We start from the raw sequence: 18,267 nt of genomic DNA, 5'->3' as shown, positions 1-18,267 counted from the left end.
TGTATTTTTTTTTTTTTATAACTTTTTCCAAATCAAAAAAACATCTCAAACTTTAATTGAGCTGCATGCCTAGTAGCTAAAATGAGTTGTTTTTGAGTAATGATTTTTTGAGTAAACACCCTGTTTCGCACTTTTTGTTTTTTGCAAAATAAAAAATTTTCAACTACTTTTTTGCAACTATTTCTACATGAAATCGCTCGTGTAAGTAATGACGATCATTTTGAACCCAAAATTATTAAAATCGGTTCATTTTTGACTAAGTTATGGGCATTTAAAAAAAATTTTTTCTTATATAATTAAAAAAAATCGATTTTGAGGCGAAAAACAAAATTGCCGATAACTCTTGAAAAAAATTTTTTTCGGGCGAACAAAAAAATACATGTCTCATTATTTTGACCAGAGAGCAACATATTTGAGTTACATCGAAATCGAAGAACATGTCTCGAATAGCCTTTTTGAATTGAAATGGAAAGAATCTACATAAGAAAATTTTTTATAAATGCCCATAACTTAGCCAAAAATGAACCGATTTTAATAATTTTGGGTTCAAAATGATCGTCATTACTTACACGAGCGATTTCATGTAGAAATAGTTGCAAAAAAGTAGTTAAACATTTTTTATTTTGCAAAAAACAAAAAGTGCGAAACAGGGTGTTTACTCAAAAAATCATTACTCAAAAACAACTCATTTTAGCTACTAGGCATGCAGCTCAATTAAAGTTTGAGATGTTTTTTTGATTTGGAAAAAGTTATAAAAAAAAAAAAAATACACTTTTTGAAATATTGAATTTTGAAAAAATTTCAATTTTTTTTCTTTTTTGCTAAATAAAAAATGTTCAACTACTTTTTTGCAATTGTTTCTATATGAAGTCGCTCGTGTAAGTAATTACGATCATTTTGAACCCAGAACTATTAAAATCGGTTCATTTTTGACTAAGTTATGGGCATTTAAAAAAAAGTGTTTCTTATATAATTAAAAAAAATCGAGTTTGAGGCGAAAAACAAAATTGCCGATAACTCTTGAAAAAAAATTTTTTCGGGCGAACAAAAAAATACGTGTCTCATTATTTTGATCAGAGAGCAACATATTTAAGTTACATCGAAATCGAAGAACATGACCCGAATAGCCCGGTTGAATTAGAATGGAAAGCATCTGTAATAGATTTCATATGAAGTGTAATAGCGTAATAAACTGAGAACAAATGTAATAGATCTATTACAATTGTAATAGACTGGAAACACTGCTGGCTATACCGGAAATGGACTATTTGGCATGTCTCGGGGATTGGAAAAATCGTTGGCATAAGTGTATTTCATCGAGAGGGGATTATTTTGAAGAAGATGAAATTGATTTACAAGAATAAATAAAGATTTTTCATTTTACAACCAAATTCACCTTACTTTTTGCTCACAGGTAAAAAAAGAAAATATTAATCCTGGCAATCCTAATAAGGATAATGGAAAACTTGTATCAAATTATTGCATTGTCATCGGTCCTTAATAGGTGTGCAAAATTCCAAGTCGATCAGATTTTTAGAAGCCAGTGAAAATTAAACTCAAAGATTCCGTTACATACATACATACATACAACCCGAGCTAATAAAAGTGTGTTAAAAAGAGGTTGTCTGTAAAGTCGGTTTACTGACGATAGTTTAACGTGACAACGTCATAACAAAATATTGATGGAATGGTTGCAATTTTCAAAAAAAATTTAAATTTTATTTGTTTGATAAATATTTTGTATGGATATAGAGAAGGAGGTAAATGGAATTGCAATGGAATAGGTCAAGTTACATTTACACAAACGTGAAAAATGACGAAGCATTTATCAAATTCATGAAAGATATGTTCAATTTCGATTGTGCATCAGACGTTAATAAGCCAACAACACTAAGAGGCACCATCACCGATTTGCCTTTTTCAAGACACTTTACACTCGAAACACTCCCTTTCATTTCCTACTTTTTCTATCATCGTCCTATTCTCAACAGAGAAATGGTTCATTACCATGCACACAGGAAGAAGGCATATGCAAATACAAGTATGTGAATTTATATACAAATGCGCATATACATACATATACCTACATATATATGCTCACTCAAGTAGGACAGAGCCAGATGTCGAACGTTGCCGAACGCGGGGGCCGATTGTGCTCTTTGTCGTTCGTTCCGCGCTCTCGCTTGCCGTTCAAGCAGATTAGCTTACATTTGCTTGCGTACGGAATAGATTCGTATATTTGATATGTCCATATGACTTGTATGCATCTTTACATATAGATTTGTTCTTTTTGAAAATTGCGCGAAATTGTATATGTATATGCATGTTTATATACATATATTAATATACAACAAGGTAATAAAATTTGCTATAAACTGTGTGTAAAACACTTTCTGCTAGGTCCTGCAGATTTAAAGATAACGAACTATCATAACGGATTTTTTAAATTTTTTTTGTAAAAATATAAAAAAATTTGTACTTTGAGAGAAAGGATCTCGAAAACTGTTTACTTTTTCGTGTATTTTTTGTTTTCACTCTAAGCTCTGTTTTATTACAAAAAAAATAAACTTTGATTAAACAAAATCGATGAACTAATACAAAAGTTACAAGCATTCAAGTAAATATATCCATATAGTAAAACTTAAGTACCCTACAAATAATAGCATATGTACATATGACTCTGTCTTAACTCTATGATCTTATTTTATAATTGAAAAAGTTATGTGTCTTGTTTTGACGCTTATTTATATAAGGATCGGTTTCTCTTATGAGAAACCAACAGTAGTCACCCATCATAGCGACATCCCAGAATCCTTGATACCGACTTTCAATCATTTTCATTTGCTGGTGAAACCTTTCGCCATGCTCGTCGCTTTCGTCGCTAAGATTTTTCGGGAAAAAATTTAAATGGGAGTGCAGAAAATGAATTTTGAAAGACATATTTACTCCTGAAAGAAAATTAAAAAGGGAATTAGATATATACATAAGTGACACATTAGCATATAATTTTCTTAAGCTGGGTTAATCTTCCAATTCAGAACAAATTTTGGTCGTTCTTGTTTGTTCGGAGCAGGGCAATAAATTCAGATTAAGGGCTATATATTCTCATGTAAATTTAAAAATTTGCTTTGAAGTTTTTTGTTTGGTTTTAAAGTTAACTGGGAAAACGGTCTTATATGTGTTTTTTATTTACCCATTTCCGCATAGTTTTTGATTAAATCGTTCAGTATCAGCTCGAAGTTAGGACTTTTGTGTTTGCCTAAAAAAGAAGTAACGACCTTTTCAAAAGAGTCCCACGCTGCTGCCTCCACTGGTGACAATAGTTCTTTGAAATGGGTATTGGCCATTATTTTCCTTATTCGCGGCCCCACAAAAATCCCTTCCTATATTTTTGCTTCTGAAATCTGTGGAAAGATTGTTTTCAAATAATGAAAAGCTTCGCCTTCTTTGTCCAAAGCCTTGACAAAGTTTTTGATAAGGCTGAGCTTGATGTGGAGTGGAGGTAGAATTATTTTTTCCTTTTTTATAAGTGGTGAGTATTTTATGTTATCCACCCCAACTTGAAACTCGATTCGTTCTGGCCAATCCTTTATGATGTAGTGGTCTTGACGTGCTCGGCTATCCCATTTGCATAGAAAGCAACAGTATTTTGTGTATCCAGATTGTAGACCACATAGCTTTCCAATCATGTTCTTCGTATTTAATTAATTTAAGCAATTTTTGCATTGTCTCATATGTTTCCTTCGTATTTACTGCATGCGCGATCGGGATAGATGGCTTTTGGTTGCCAATATGCAATAATACAGCCTTAATTGCCGTCTATGAACAATCGCCACTCTTTTGAATCATATGGTTTACCAAACTGTTTAAATAGACCAGCAATGTTTTTGCAATAACAAACACTGTCCTTCTTCGTATAGTGCTGGGAGAATTGTTCGTGACGAGTCCTATAATATGTTACCTTAACATCGGATGAAACAAATTTAAATTGTTGCATACGAGGGGCATGTAGTTCGGCCTTTTCTTTTGACAATTCCAAATCCCTTATCCAATCAGTGAGTTGTGCTTGTGACAAAGGGTTTCTTTCGTTTTCCGTTTGCAATTCAGTACAACATGATGCCGCGTAATCAGATACTGCTGTTGACAATGAAACTGGAGCCGAAACTAAAGTTAAATTTGATTCTGGCAATGTAGCTTCCGTTGAATTTAGTTCTGGTAATGACACTGTAGATATGCTCGCATAGGTTACTTTTCTAGACTTTCCTACCCCAAATACTTTTGTAGTACAAATATAGCAGTCCGTTGAATGGCAAGTTGGTTCCCTCCACTTCATTGGTGTAATAAATTTCATATGTCGCCTAAATAGATAGTTTAAGAATCATATGTACACATGCTATTATTTGTAGGGTACTTAAGTTTTACTATATGGATATATTTACTTGAATGCTTGTAACTTTTGTATTAGTTCATCGATTTTGTTTAATCAAAGTTTATTTTTTTTGTAATAAAACAGAGCTTAGAGTGAAAACAAAAAATACACGAAAAAGTAAACAGTTTTCGAGATCCTTTCTCTCAAAGTACAAATTTTTTTATATTTTTACAAAAAAAATTTAAAAAATCCGTTATGATAGTTCGTTATCTTTGAATCTGCAAGACCTAGCAGAAAGTGTTTTACACACAGTTTATAGCAAATTTTATTACCTTTTAAAAGCTTTAAACGGTTTTGGAATCGCTCAATTCGTTTTCGAGATATATATGATTAAGTGGGCCCAATTTTTTGTTTTTTTGAAATAACGGTAATTCATAAATATCTCAAAAACGTTACCATAGAATAAAAAATAACCTTGATTTTCGGAATCAGACGGTGATTTTACATAGGAATTTCATAACGGCGTCTCTGGCGCAGAAAAAAAGTTGAAATTTGTGATCCAGTGTAATCAATAAGAAGGCATATGCAAATACAAATACGTGAATTTATATATGTACATATGCGCATATACATACATATATACGCTCACTTAAGTAGGAGAGAGCAAGATGTCGAACGTTGCCGTTCGTTTGTTTTGTTTGCTTTGTCGTTCGTTCCGCGCTTTCGCTTGCAGTTCATTCAAGGTAACGACAATGAGCAAGGTAACGGCAAATGAGCAAGGTAACGACAAATGAGCAAGGTAACGACAAATGAGCAAGGTAACGATAACTGAGCAAGGTAACGACACATTTTTTCGTGCGTGCAGCCGGCTAAATCGAATTATAAGACGTTATCACGTCAAAAAGTACCGGGAATGTTTAAATAAAACATAACAGAGTTAACTTTCAGGCAAATTTATATTGTCTCCTTCAAAATATGACCTGTCTGAAGCAACACACATTTGCCAACGTTTAACCCAGTCCTCCAAACAGTCCCGGTAGGCCGACATGGCCTTCAGCTCCTTCGTCGTATTCTCTTTGATCTCTTTGACCGGTACGATGGCGCATTATCATCACGCAAAATCCAAGAATTGTTTGCTCACATTTCCGGCCGTTTGCAACATACAGCATCTCTCAAAGGCTTCAAAACGGATAAATAATATTCTTTATTGACTGTCTGGCCCGATGGAAGGTACTCATGGTGGACTATGCCTTGGCAATCGAAGAAAACAGTCAACATCACCTTCCCGGAGCTTTTTGCTCATAGGGTATACATATCCCATCTTATCACTGACGGACAAGAAGGCGGTCGCAGTTGTTGTTTTTTATATGCATACATTTTTCGTTCGTTGAAGGCTTGTATATATTTATATATTATACATATGCGTGTTTGGCTTTCTGGATGCATCCATGGATATTAGAACATTTTCTCATCAATATGTGTATGTTCAGATTTGACTGAAGAGATTAAATATAGGAATGCATATTCATACATACATATGATTGCATTTATGGCTGTTTTACATATAAATCATTTCAAAAGAAGTATGAATAATGTTATATAGAAAATAAATTTATAAATAACAGGTATTAGAAAAACCTGAATACACTATTTTAAATCAATTCTAATTAAACCTAATATAAAAAATGAAATAAAAATATCGAACAAAGAAAAATACCCAGGGGACTTGAACCTGAGTCAAATATGGGACGATGTACTGCATACACCATACACGACACGTTTTTCACGATTGCGCTAAACTATAATTACTAATGAACTTTTCTAAATTAGTCATTTATTCGATTCGCAGTTTTATATGCACATATTCTGTATGTATGTATGTGTGTATGCGCGTTTGGCTTTCTGGACGGATATTAGAATGATGTTTTCTCATCAATATATGTAATTTGGATTTCATAAAAGAGATTAAAGACATATGTACATATTTTCTGTTAAGAACTATTTTATACCGAAAAGAAATTTCCATTTATGAAATACAAAAAAAACAGTATTTTAAAGAAATTTTAATGAAAATAAACTCAAAAATTTTACCAAACTTTACTGGTTTGAATTGTAAAAAAAAATGTGCAAGAAAAAAAATATGACTTCAGGACTCGAACCTGAATTAAATAGGTGCCAAAAAACAAAACGAATAATTCCGCCGACTTTAGCTTCTGCACCACAAATTAACTGCCGCGCGGCCTTCTTAATCGCAAATTTATTCGCTTCGCTGTGGGCATGAAATAAGTCGATTTCCTTAGTAGTGTGCCGAAAAATCTTATGAACTTCCTCAGTAGTTTGGTAAACGCAGAAAAAATCTGAATTCCTGTCCTAGCGTGGTAAGTAAATATAGAAACCCTCCACTAGCTTGGTAAATATCTGCAATCCCCCACTAGTGTGGTAAGTTGAATTTGAAAATCCCTTAGTATGAATCTACAAATTAGTACTCGAAAAAATCTCATTTCACATTTGCTCCTTCTCATTCCATTAACATTCTCTGGTAGAAGGGTGCTAAAGAGCTATTTTCTTTCTTGTTAGTTAAACATCTGCGTAAACAACCAAATGACGACAAAGGCGATTAGCAGAGCCAACGAACATCATGAGTTCATCAGCAATAGCAGAAAATGTTAATGGAATGAGAAGGAGCAAATGTAACTGTTAACTATTTTTAGTACAATTGAGATTTGAAAGGTTTGTAGTAAGGGATTTCAGAACATCGACTTTATAGACACCACACTGAGTTTTGCCCACAAAAAAATTTAAAACACCACACATCTTTCACCTCAACGCACAACACATCTCCCACCTCGATATTAGACTAATTAAATTTTTACTATTTTCTTATTTTTGAAATAATAGGTGAACACGTAAAATTTATTACACAAAATTTTTTTCGATTACATAAAAAAAAATAAAAGAAAACAACAAAAAAACAAAAAACAATAAATAAATATGGCGCCGATAATTGATGTTGAGTCATGTGGCGAGCATAAATACGCAGTGCGTTTATTCCTGTGACTGAGTTGTGAACCAAGGTTTTGTGCATGCGCGAATTTTATATTTTACTCAAGCAGGAGAATTTTTAAAAAAGAATAGAATGAATAACTTTTGCCTTGAAGGGCTTCTCAACAACTGATTTATTATTTGTTCAATTATTACATTCAGACTTAAACTAATGTACATATGTAATTGCTTACTTGGCATTTAATATTTAATTTTACAAAATTATTGTTAAAGTCTTATTCAGCATTTCCTTTCCCACACCTTGTTAAGTAAGTCAAATTGTTGCAAAACAGGAAATCCGTTTCAAATTACTTTTATTTGTTGTTTATTATTTTAGTTACAAATTCATCAATTTCGTCTGTCTTAAAATATGAGCTTGTCTTTGGAATTGAATATGTAACTTCTCCCCCCTTTAGAGTAGAATTCTCCTGAATTCTTTTGTTTAGTTTTATCTTGATATATTTATTTTTTATGATTACGATAATTAAAGTGATAACTACAGTTATTGTTAATATAAAAATGCATCCATAGGATATGTTACTATGATATTTCAATTTATTTATTAACATTATATTTGTTTTCTTCTATGATATCGCTGAACGTTAATTGTTTTGTAAAGTTTTTTATATTTTCATATTTAATTGTTAGAATCTTTGTTTCATCTTTCTCAATTATATTAGAGAAATAGTAATCTTTTATTTTTAATGAGCAATTATTAAATCTTATATATAAAAATGGAGACGTTTTTTTGTGTTCGTTAGTCGCCGATTCACGCCTAAACGCATTCACCGATTTCAATCAAACTTTCACAGATCATTGGTATTGGTCCATAGATGGTTTATGTGAAGTTTTAAAGAAATCGGTAAAAGTATGCGTGCGTTGTGTAAGTGTGAAAAAAACAATATTTGCGTGTTTCACTTATACGGACATTACGTATACGGAATGAGAATACACGCAAATGAATAGAATATACACAGACATGAATAACATTGTTTCGATGTCGAGTGACGTATGCGACTGTATTATTCGTAACGCAATAGTTGCCCTCTCTTTTCTTTCCTTTTTATGCATGCGTGACACGGCATCAAAGCACATTGCTTTTTTTTAAACTGGAAAAATATTTTGAGCTTCATTTGAACGTTTTATGATTTAGATAAAATAAAAATTCGTTAAATACAATATATTTGATTCCATTAATAGCCATAAGTCTGTATTTTTCGAAGTTCAAAGTTTTTGGACAAATATTGAAACGTTTACTTAAATTAAATATTAAATACATATACAATATATAAATGCGCAAATGTAAAAGATTAGATGGATTTAAAATATACGAAATTATTCAGCGGTTGAATCCATACATTTTTTGAAATCCATCAATATGGATCGACAGTCGCCATAAATGTTCTTTTAAAAAACTTTTTTTCTGTGGTGAAAGTCTAAAACCAAGAAAAGAAAACGCGAAAGCCGACGATCAAAATGTAAAAAATAAATCCTCCCGTATGTATATGTACTCGAAAAAGTTATGCTAACACTTTTTTCATGCATTTAGGTAGACAATTTTAGATGGGCAAACGTACGTTTACGAGATAAATGCCTAAAAGCAGGTATAACTAAAATAGCGCTCTCAGGGATTTCTGTTACAATACTTCTGTCAATTTCATGCTCCAAGTGTTCGAGCATTGGTATAGCGCTGAAGACAAATGCTCAGGATATAATACAAAAATGCATATTTACTTGATTTCACATAGTAACATTATCATTGTTAAAAGAGAAAAAGTTTGTATTAGGTAATAATTAAATAATGCAACCTTATGTTCTGCTTTGACGAGTGGAAAAACCAAAATAAATAATTATATTTGTACGAGTATGTGTGTTTAAAAGAGTTGGATTATTTTGTGAGTGTAAGCAGTTTCAAAACCAAAGAGTAGTTGCTACATTAAAAAGTACCTGAAACACATTTTCATTTAACAACTAAAATAGCAAATATGAGCAAGATATGTACTTTCTTCAATTTTCTTCTGTTGGCAACTTTCTGAAAAACGTGAATTCACCGCGATGCGATACAGAAACAAAAAGACAGCGAGAGCGCGCAGAGGGTTTTGAGCAATAATAATATATAAATTCGTATCAAACAACGCATTAAATAGCCATTTTAGTATACTTTTGGTGTTTACTTATTCAAGTAAATGCATGTATTAGTTTTTCTTTAAGAAATTTCTCTAAAATTTGCAACTTTTTTTTATGATTTCTAAAGATTAATTTATTTTTGCCAAAGAGCAACCTTGCGTACAGAAAATTGTGTTGTACTTAAAACTTCACCACTATAAACTTGGTTCTTATAAAGGACTTTCACCACAGTTTGTTTAGATAGGAAATGGACAATTTCTATTGATGCTGCTACTGGCTTAATCGCTTTGCCTGATAATTTTTGTAATTTCGCGCACACAAAACAAGAATTAGTTTCAAGTGTTTGTCCAAATATTGCGCAAAATTATCAAAATCACAATTGGTTAGCTGAAAGAGCAATACTGGCTGCGAAAAATAAGGATGTTGGTCAATTGAATGCGAGTATTTTAAATGATGTTCCTGGTGAGATTGTAACATTTAAATCAATTGATACAGTTATAAATCAAGATGACGCTGTAAATTATCCAACAGAATTTTTAAATTCCTTGGATTTACCTGGACAGCCAACCAATTATTTTACTTAGAAATTTAAATCAGCCACGATTGTATAACGGAACAAGATTAGCAGTCAAAAAGGTCATTAATAATCTTATTGAAGCAACAATTTTAAAAGGAAAATTCAAAGGTGAAGCCGTATTGATTCCGCGTATTCCGCTGATTCCACCAGATTTAGCATTTGACTTCAAAAGATTGCAATTTCCAATACGTCTTGCATTTGCAATGACAATAAACAAAGTACAAGGACAATCGCTGGAATTATGAGGAATTGACTTAGAATATCCATGCTTCTCCCACGGACAATTATATGTATCATGTTCACGTGTAGGAAAGCCATCAGTTCTGTTTATTTATACCACAACTCAGGGCAAAACAAAAAATGTAATTTACGAAAAGGCTTTGCGTTAGTTTAAGTTTAAAATTAACATTAATTTTATATTGTAAGAAAAGAATAAATACACATAGAGTGAATTTAAATCGAGTGTTCATTATTCATTTCTAATTTTGATATGCCTAGCGAAGCAGGCAGAGGGTCCGCTAGTTGAATTATATAATTTCCATTCACTATGGTTTGATTTTCATTACAGGTATGTTGGACTGTTACATTTATTGCATTCTTAATAACTATTGTTTTTATGTCTATTGATATTATTTCAAATTTTATGTTTTTTATTAGTTTACAATTTTCTTCTATTACACAGTGTGTGCTAGGCTTTAATTGTCCAAATGATTTGGCTTCTTCAAATCTATAGTTAATACAATATTTTCATAGCTAAATATTTTTTCTATTTTGGAATCAATTTCATTATGTTCATTATTGGGTATTGGTATTATATTTCTTATATTTACGTGTATAAATGATTTAGGCATTTTTATACCAAATATTAAGTATGTATTATTAAAAATTGCTGTTCCTAGTTTAATATGTTTTAACTTATTGTAGTCTATTTCATATTTTTAGATTTCCTTACTCGTTAAAATATTTGGATGAATTAATCCATATTTAGCTGAAACAATATTATCTTGAATATTTTCAATTTTACTTTTTAACAATTGTATTTTCATTAGTTGCTGTAAATACATATTTTCTTCGTGTTCTTTATCAATATACATATGTAGGAGTGACAGACGGACGTAAGACGACGAGAAGCGGACACACCTTTTAATAATTTGACGTAACAAAATGCAACACAGCGGACTGAGGAACACAGGAGAACAAGAACGAACAGAGGACTGAAACGAAGTACGACTTAGCCTAAGAGGAAGTCGGCGAATTGGCACCAACCAGTACAGACGATCGGATTGATAAAAGTAAAGAGTTTTATATATACATATGTATAGTACTATTGTGTTTGTGTTCTATGTACTTATACGTGGATAAATACCGTTTGTTACACAAAAGAAAATTAATAAATTGAACTGATAAAAGTAAAAAGCTTTACATTTGGGGGCTCAACCGCGATAGTAACGGCTTTAGAGACGAACAAATATTTTTATATTTTTCAACGCAATTAATTTGGAGTGTCTTGACGACTTAAAACGTTCATTCGGGCTGCTGAAAGTCAGATTTCGTCGCTTGCACTACATTGATTTTCTAAGCGCGGTAAGGAGCATCGTTCCTAGATAAAGAAGTATTCGTCGCGGAATTGCGCATATGAAAGGTAACGGCTTATACTAACGGAGCTCAACAAAAGGATAGCGGTTCCTATTGGCAGCGATTTCGAAGCAACAGGCAGAGCGGCTAACTCCAGCAGCAGCGACCAAAAATTGATGCGAACAGACCGGCTAACCTCAGCAGCGACGACCGAAAGTTGATGCGAGCAGCGCAGCTTCTATCAGCAGCGACAACACCATTTTCAAATTTTAATTGGAATTCTTTAAAATTGGCCCTCGCTAACGAATCGCTAGCGAATCGTACCGTGAATACTTATATGCCTTAATGGAGATAGGAAAATCGATTTGCTTAGATGAAGAAAGTTTGCTCGAATATTTTATAGATGGAATCCCTGGATCTAAATTTAGCAAGTCCGTACTCTACCAAGCAAAAACCGTAAGTGAACTTAAAGAGGTGCATAATAAAACTAAACCAGAAACTAGTAGTTCCTCGGCGTCATCAAAAAACGAAAAAAGATGTTTCAAATGCGGCGAATATTCGCACCTAGCAAAAGATTGTCCACATAAACAATTCAAATGTTTTAAGTGCCAACAGGTCATCATAGATCTTTTGAGTGTAAAGTAGCAATGGGCAGCAGAACAAAGCGAGAGGCGGGTCACGTAAATTCAATTGGTGAAGTTTCAAGTCCAAAGCTAAAACTGCAGAAGGTCACGATTTGCAATATCGAAATACAGGCCCTTATCGACACTGGGTGTAGCTTGTGTCTTATGCGATGCGACACATTCAACAAGTTGGGTAAATCCCTAAAGCTAACTCCGGAGCAACGGCAACTATTTGGGATCGGTGCAGCAAAAATATCAACGATGGGTAGTTTTGAGATAGAGGTACAAGTGGACAAAAGTGTTGTTAAGGTAACGTTCCATGTGGTGCATACAAATGACATTAGCTACGAAGTAATTCTAGGTACTTCGATTTTCAAACATTTTGATATCTTAGTGCGTGGTGACGGCGTCGAGTTTAAAAAAAAGGTGAACATGCAGGTTAGTGATGATGCGTCGGAGGACACCGTCCAAGCTTTATTAGAAACTATGCTTTAATTGCAAAACCCTTATCGGATATGCTGAAGAAGGACGCGGAGTTTCGGATGAGCGACGAACATTTAATTGTGGTGCAACAGCTGAAGTCAGCCCTTATTAAAGCACCAGTGCTCGCAATGATTAATCCAAAAGCACTGACAGAGATTCATACCGATGCCTCTATGTTCGGTTACGGAGGTATTCTTCTCCAAAAGGACTCCGAGAGCCAACAATTCCACCCTGTTCAATTTATGAGCCGCAAAACAACATCGACGGAACAGAAATACCATTCCTACGAGCTGGAAGTACTAGCCATAGTAGAAGCGCTTAAAAAGTGGAGTGTGTATGTGCTTGGTACACAGTTTAAAATTGTTACTGACTGTAACGCTTTCACGATGACACTACAGAAGCGAGATGTACCTTTGCGAGTAGCACGATGGGCGATGTATCTTCAGGAATATAACTATACAATTGAACATCGACGAGGAACGCAGATGAGGCACGTGAACGCCCTTAGTAGAATTTCGTGTATGATGATGGAAGATTCGTTGAGGCATAGGCTTAGAGAAGCGCAGATGAAAGACATGTGGACAAAGGCCGTCAGGAAAATTTTAGAAACAAACAGTCACGACGATTTTTACATTCACAATGACATTCTCTACAAAGACCCAACTCGACAGTTCATCGTGGTACCGTCACAAATGGAGAGAGAAATAATAGAGATTGCACATCGGCAGGGACACTTCTCTGTGAAAAAGACTAAAGACTTAGTTGAGAAGGACTTCTACGTACCTCGTCTGGAAGCTAAGGAAGTTTCATCATGCTGAGATATTAATTGGAGCTGGAAGATCTACTAGAGCATTGTTTGCAATTTTAAATAATGGATGTTGGGTTCGTAAAGGTTTGTTCATTAGTTTAATTTATTAATCGTAGGGGTCCATAGAATAATTTAGTAATTTTTACTACTGCAATTAATGTAATTAATAGATAATTTATTAATAAAATAGTAATTAAATTTGTTGGATAATTGTATAATTTATGAAGATTTAAAGAATTTTCTTCCGTAAATATATTTAAATTAATTATGCTTTGTATTTCATTATTTTGAATGAAGGATGAAATATATAATTTATCTATAAATCATCTAATACTTATTAATAAAATGAAAATTAATATAAATGAGAAGGCTGTTTTCATTGAAAGGGAGAATATTTCATTTGATGCTAGGGATGTAATGTAGATGAATAATACTAATACTCCTCCTAGGAAAATTAAAAATAATACATAGGAAAATCAGAATCTTTTAGCTATTAATCCAATTAGAAGACAAATTTGTATTGTTCGAATTAATAATATTAGTCCTATTGCTAATGGATGATTTATTTGAATGAAAATAAGACTAGAGATTAATGTTGTGGAGTATAAAGTTAGTTGTATAATATCAGGAGGTAGTTTATTTAAACTATTAATTTTGGGGATTAATGATAAAGTTATTTCTTTTCTCTTGAAGTTTTAAAAGATTAATTCTTATTTTTGATTTACAAGACCAATGTTTTTGTTAAACTATTAATCGTAGATGCCTTTTCAAAATTTGTGTGGCTTTATCCCACAAAAGATACAGGTGCAGGTGCGGTAATTGATCGACTAACAAAGCAGGAAGCCACGTTTGGAAATCCCAAGAGGATCGTAACCGATAGAGGCTCCGCCTTTGAGGATTACTGCAAGAAAAATCAAGTTCAGCATTTACTCATTACAACGGGAGTGCCAAGAGGAAATGGCCAGGTAGAGCGAATACACCGAATCGTGATACCCATGCTAGCAAAGCTGTCGGAAGACAATCCGGACCAGTGGTATAGGCACATTGGTAAAGTTCAACAATATATCAACAATTCGGCCCCGAGAAGCACTAAGATAGCGCCGTTTAAGCTCTTGACAGGTTGTGACATGAGACTGACAGAATCACCACGATTAGACGAAATAATGCAAAGTGAAGCCATTGAATCGGTCGAGTTTGACCGCAACGAAACTCGACGACTAGCTAGGCAAAACATTTCTGCCATTCAAGAAGAAAACCGTCGAAGCTATAACCGTAAACGACAAGAAGCCGTGAGTTATAACGTCAACGACTTAGTGGCCATAAAACGCACCCAATTCGGTGCAAACTTAAAATTGAAAAAGGAATATTTGGGACCATATAAAATTATAGAAAAGTTACCGCATGGACGTTATAAAGTCCAGAAACTCGATGAAGTAGAGGGACCCAATTTGACCTCAACGGCGGCAGAATACATCAAACCATGGCACCCAGAATTCGGGTCGAATCCTGAGTCAGGAAGGCCGAATGTAGGAGTGACAGACGGACGTAAGACGACGAGAAGCGGACACACCTTTTAATAATTTGACGTAACAAAATGGAACACAGCGGACTGAGGAACACAGGAGAACAAGAACGAACAGAGGACTGAAACGAAGTACGACTTAGCCTAAGAGGAAGTCGGCGAATTGGCACCAACCAGTACAGACGATCGGATTGATAAAAGTAAAGAGTTTTATATATATGTATAGTACTATTGTGTTTGTGTTCTATGTACTTATACGTGGATAAATACCGTTTGTTACACAAGAAAATTACTAAATTGAACTGATAAAAGTAAAAAGCTTTACATATATAGGGTTTTTTAATAGGTGCGTTTCAACTTTTTTCCGATAGGGAGGGCGAACGACGCAATATTTTTTATTTTTCGCTTGTCATTTGTAAACTTCATTAGTATACATTTCATCATGGAACGCTACACACTTGAGCAACGATTGCAAATCGTGCAAATTTTTTATGAAAATAATCGTTCTGTTGCTGCTACTTTAAGAGCATTACGGCCATTTTACGGTCCATTTAACAAGCCGTCCCGTTTTGGGGTTATGTGAAGTCATTGGTCTACAGTAACAAGCCGACGACGATTTGTGAGCTCAGAGCCAATATTGAACGTGAAATTGCTGGAATTTCGGCCGATTTATGCAAAAGAGTGGTCGAAAATTGGGTTCAACGATTGGACTTCGTAAAACGTGCACGCGGTGGTCATGCAAAAGAAATCGAATTTCATACTTAAATGTATATGTTCAAACTCGGTAATAAAAAAAAAAATTAGTTAAAAAAGTCAAACCGTTTGTGTTTTATTCAAAAAAGTTCAAAAGTTGAAGCGCTCTTACTGAAAAACCCTATATTTATTTATAGAGTTCAGGCCTTTCTCTATTTCGTGCCTATCACTCTTTACAATTAGTCTCAGTTGATTGATAGCTGAATCAAAATAATCATTAACTTGAATTTGTTGGTGAACTGACTCGTTCGTTCGTAAAAGGTGGTTACGAATGTCCTGTTTGTCATAATCGTCCATTGTACCGAATAACCATTTAGTCATGCTTCCTACGGCATTCATTAATCCTCGTTTTTGCCTATTACTTTTTGGTAACATAGTTAATACTTTATTTCTAACTTCTAATAGTTCTTGTTGAAGTATGTCTTGATGTATAGTTCTCATTAACATTATGTTGTCTGTCATTTCGTTTACTATATTCTCTAAGTTTTCTACGTCTATTATATGTAGTATTAAGTCTGTCTCCTTGACTATTTCCTGAAGTCCTAACTGAATGTCCGTGAATTCTGTTTGGTCTTTTAACTCAATTGTGGTCAGTTCTCCTTTAATTATCGGTGTCGAGGTCATTATCAGTATGAGTATGGTCATTATCTGTAAATTTATATTGTCTTTTAATGTTGCATGGATGAATATTTTTTAACAGTCCTTTTTGCATTTAGGTTGTTCTTTGTGTCTAACTGCTTTGTAGTTCTTTATGAATCCCTCACGTCTTTTTTCTTTATAGTCCTCTCTTTTTAAATTAAGTTTATCAATTTTCTTTCTTTTGCATTCTTCGAAGTTTTGTTTAATTTTTCCTAGATCTAAACGTCCTTCCTGAACGTCTTTTGGTGCACATTTAATACTTGAATGATACCTTTCGTTATAATTTCTGATTGTTCGTTGAATTAATTGTTGGATAGGTAAATTTTTATTAGTTTGGTACAATATCCTAAACTTTTCTGCCATCGTATAATGAAATCTTTCTATATCGGCATTTCCTGTATGGCTGTTGGGCTTAGATAAATGTAACTCGATTCCTTGTTCTGTTAGAAATTCCCTTATCCTTATTGTCTTAAATTCATTGTCTGCTATTATTTTATCTGGTTTTCCTATTTTAGTGATATGTTCTTCTAGTTTTTCTATTATAGTCATATGATTTCTGTCATTCAATGGATACGCTGCGCCAAATTTTGAAAATTTATCTATAGTCGTTAAAAAGGTAAATCCTTTGATTACGTATGTATCCATGTGTACGATTTGGTTTTTATCTGAAGGAGTTTCTGTGTAATGAAATTTATTTTTAATCGGATGTCGTTCATACTTTACTTGTTGGCAAATGTCACATTGATTAATTACCACTTGGATGAGTTCCATGAGTTTTGGAAAATATATTATATTTTTGATTTTATTATAAGTTTCTTGTATGCCAGAGTGCATACTCTCTCTTACATGGTACAATGATATTTGTCTTACTGCTTCCACTTCAGTTTCAATGTCCTGTGCTCTCATGGTGCACTTAGTAAAATTAATTTGGCTATCGTTTGAATACATATCTATAAGCTTCTCTTGTACTATATTATAGTTGTTTTCGGATAGTTCCGAAAATATCCCTATTTTCCCTTTTGAAATGTATCTTCTAAAAATGTCTCCCATTAGGTTAAAGTCACTTTCTGCAATAAAAATAATTCTTTTCCCATGTACTTCTTTAAATTTTTCCGTTTTATTATTTGTTAATATTATTTGGGTTTTGTACTTATTCACAATTTCTTCTTTTATAAAAAAATGATCACCCAATTCTTCCTCGGCTGAATGTACTGTTGCCATTGTAACATCATCTTCTACATTGTTAACTGAAAAAAAATTTAAAATATTGGTATTTTCAACCATGGTATTTTCACTCCCCGCTTTTTCTGAAATAGTGTCCTCACTATTTTCTAGTCTACTTAAAAAATCTGCCACTTTATTTTCTTTTCCTTTTAGGTATTCTATCTCAAATTGGTATTCACCTAATTTTAATAGCCATCGCTGGTGCCTGGGTGACATGTCTTTTCCTTTGTATTTGGCATGGAGATATTTAATTGGCTGGTGATCAGTAAGGATTTTAAATTTTTTACCATAGATGTAAGGCCTAAAATATTTTACACTCCACATTATTGCTAGGAATTCTTTATCCGTTGCAGAATAGTTTTTCTCATGGTTGTTTAATGTTCTTGAAGCGTAGCACACTGGGTGACCTTCTTGCGATAGTACTGCACCAATCGCATAATATAGTTAGATGCATCCGTTGTCAATGTGAATTGTTTATTGAAATCGGGATAACGTAAAATAGGATGTGTACTTATTAATGTTTTT

At 33.4% G+C, this 18,267-nt stretch overlaps 1 protein-coding gene and 1 pseudogene across 1 annotated transcript; both read right to left on the bottom strand.

Moving 5' to 3' along the window:
* Positions 1–2,691: 2,691 nt before the first annotated feature.
* Positions 2,692–3,347, bottom strand: LOC129242981 (uncharacterized). Its single transcript, XM_054879976.1, has 2 exons — positions 3,194–3,347; positions 2,692–2,948 (listed from the first exon to the last, which is right to left on the bottom strand). The coding sequence occupies exons 1-2, from the start codon at positions 3,345–3,347 to the stop codon at positions 2,692–2,694; spliced, it is 411 nt and encodes a 136-aa protein (XP_054735951.1).
* Positions 3,348–13,702: 10,355 nt separating this feature from the next.
* LOC129241978 (NADH-ubiquinone oxidoreductase chain 6-like) lies at positions 13,703–16,524 on the bottom strand (annotated as a pseudogene).
* Positions 16,525–18,267: the final 1,743 nt, after the last annotated feature.

The sequence above is a fragment of the Anastrepha obliqua genome, chromosome 3 (assembly GCF_027943255.1).
Source record: "Anastrepha obliqua isolate idAnaObli1 chromosome 3, idAnaObli1_1.0, whole genome shotgun sequence".
NCBI classification, from domain to species: domain Eukaryota; kingdom Metazoa; phylum Arthropoda; class Insecta; order Diptera; family Tephritidae; genus Anastrepha; species Anastrepha obliqua.
This window is presented reverse-complemented; position numbering and strand designations above follow the sequence as displayed.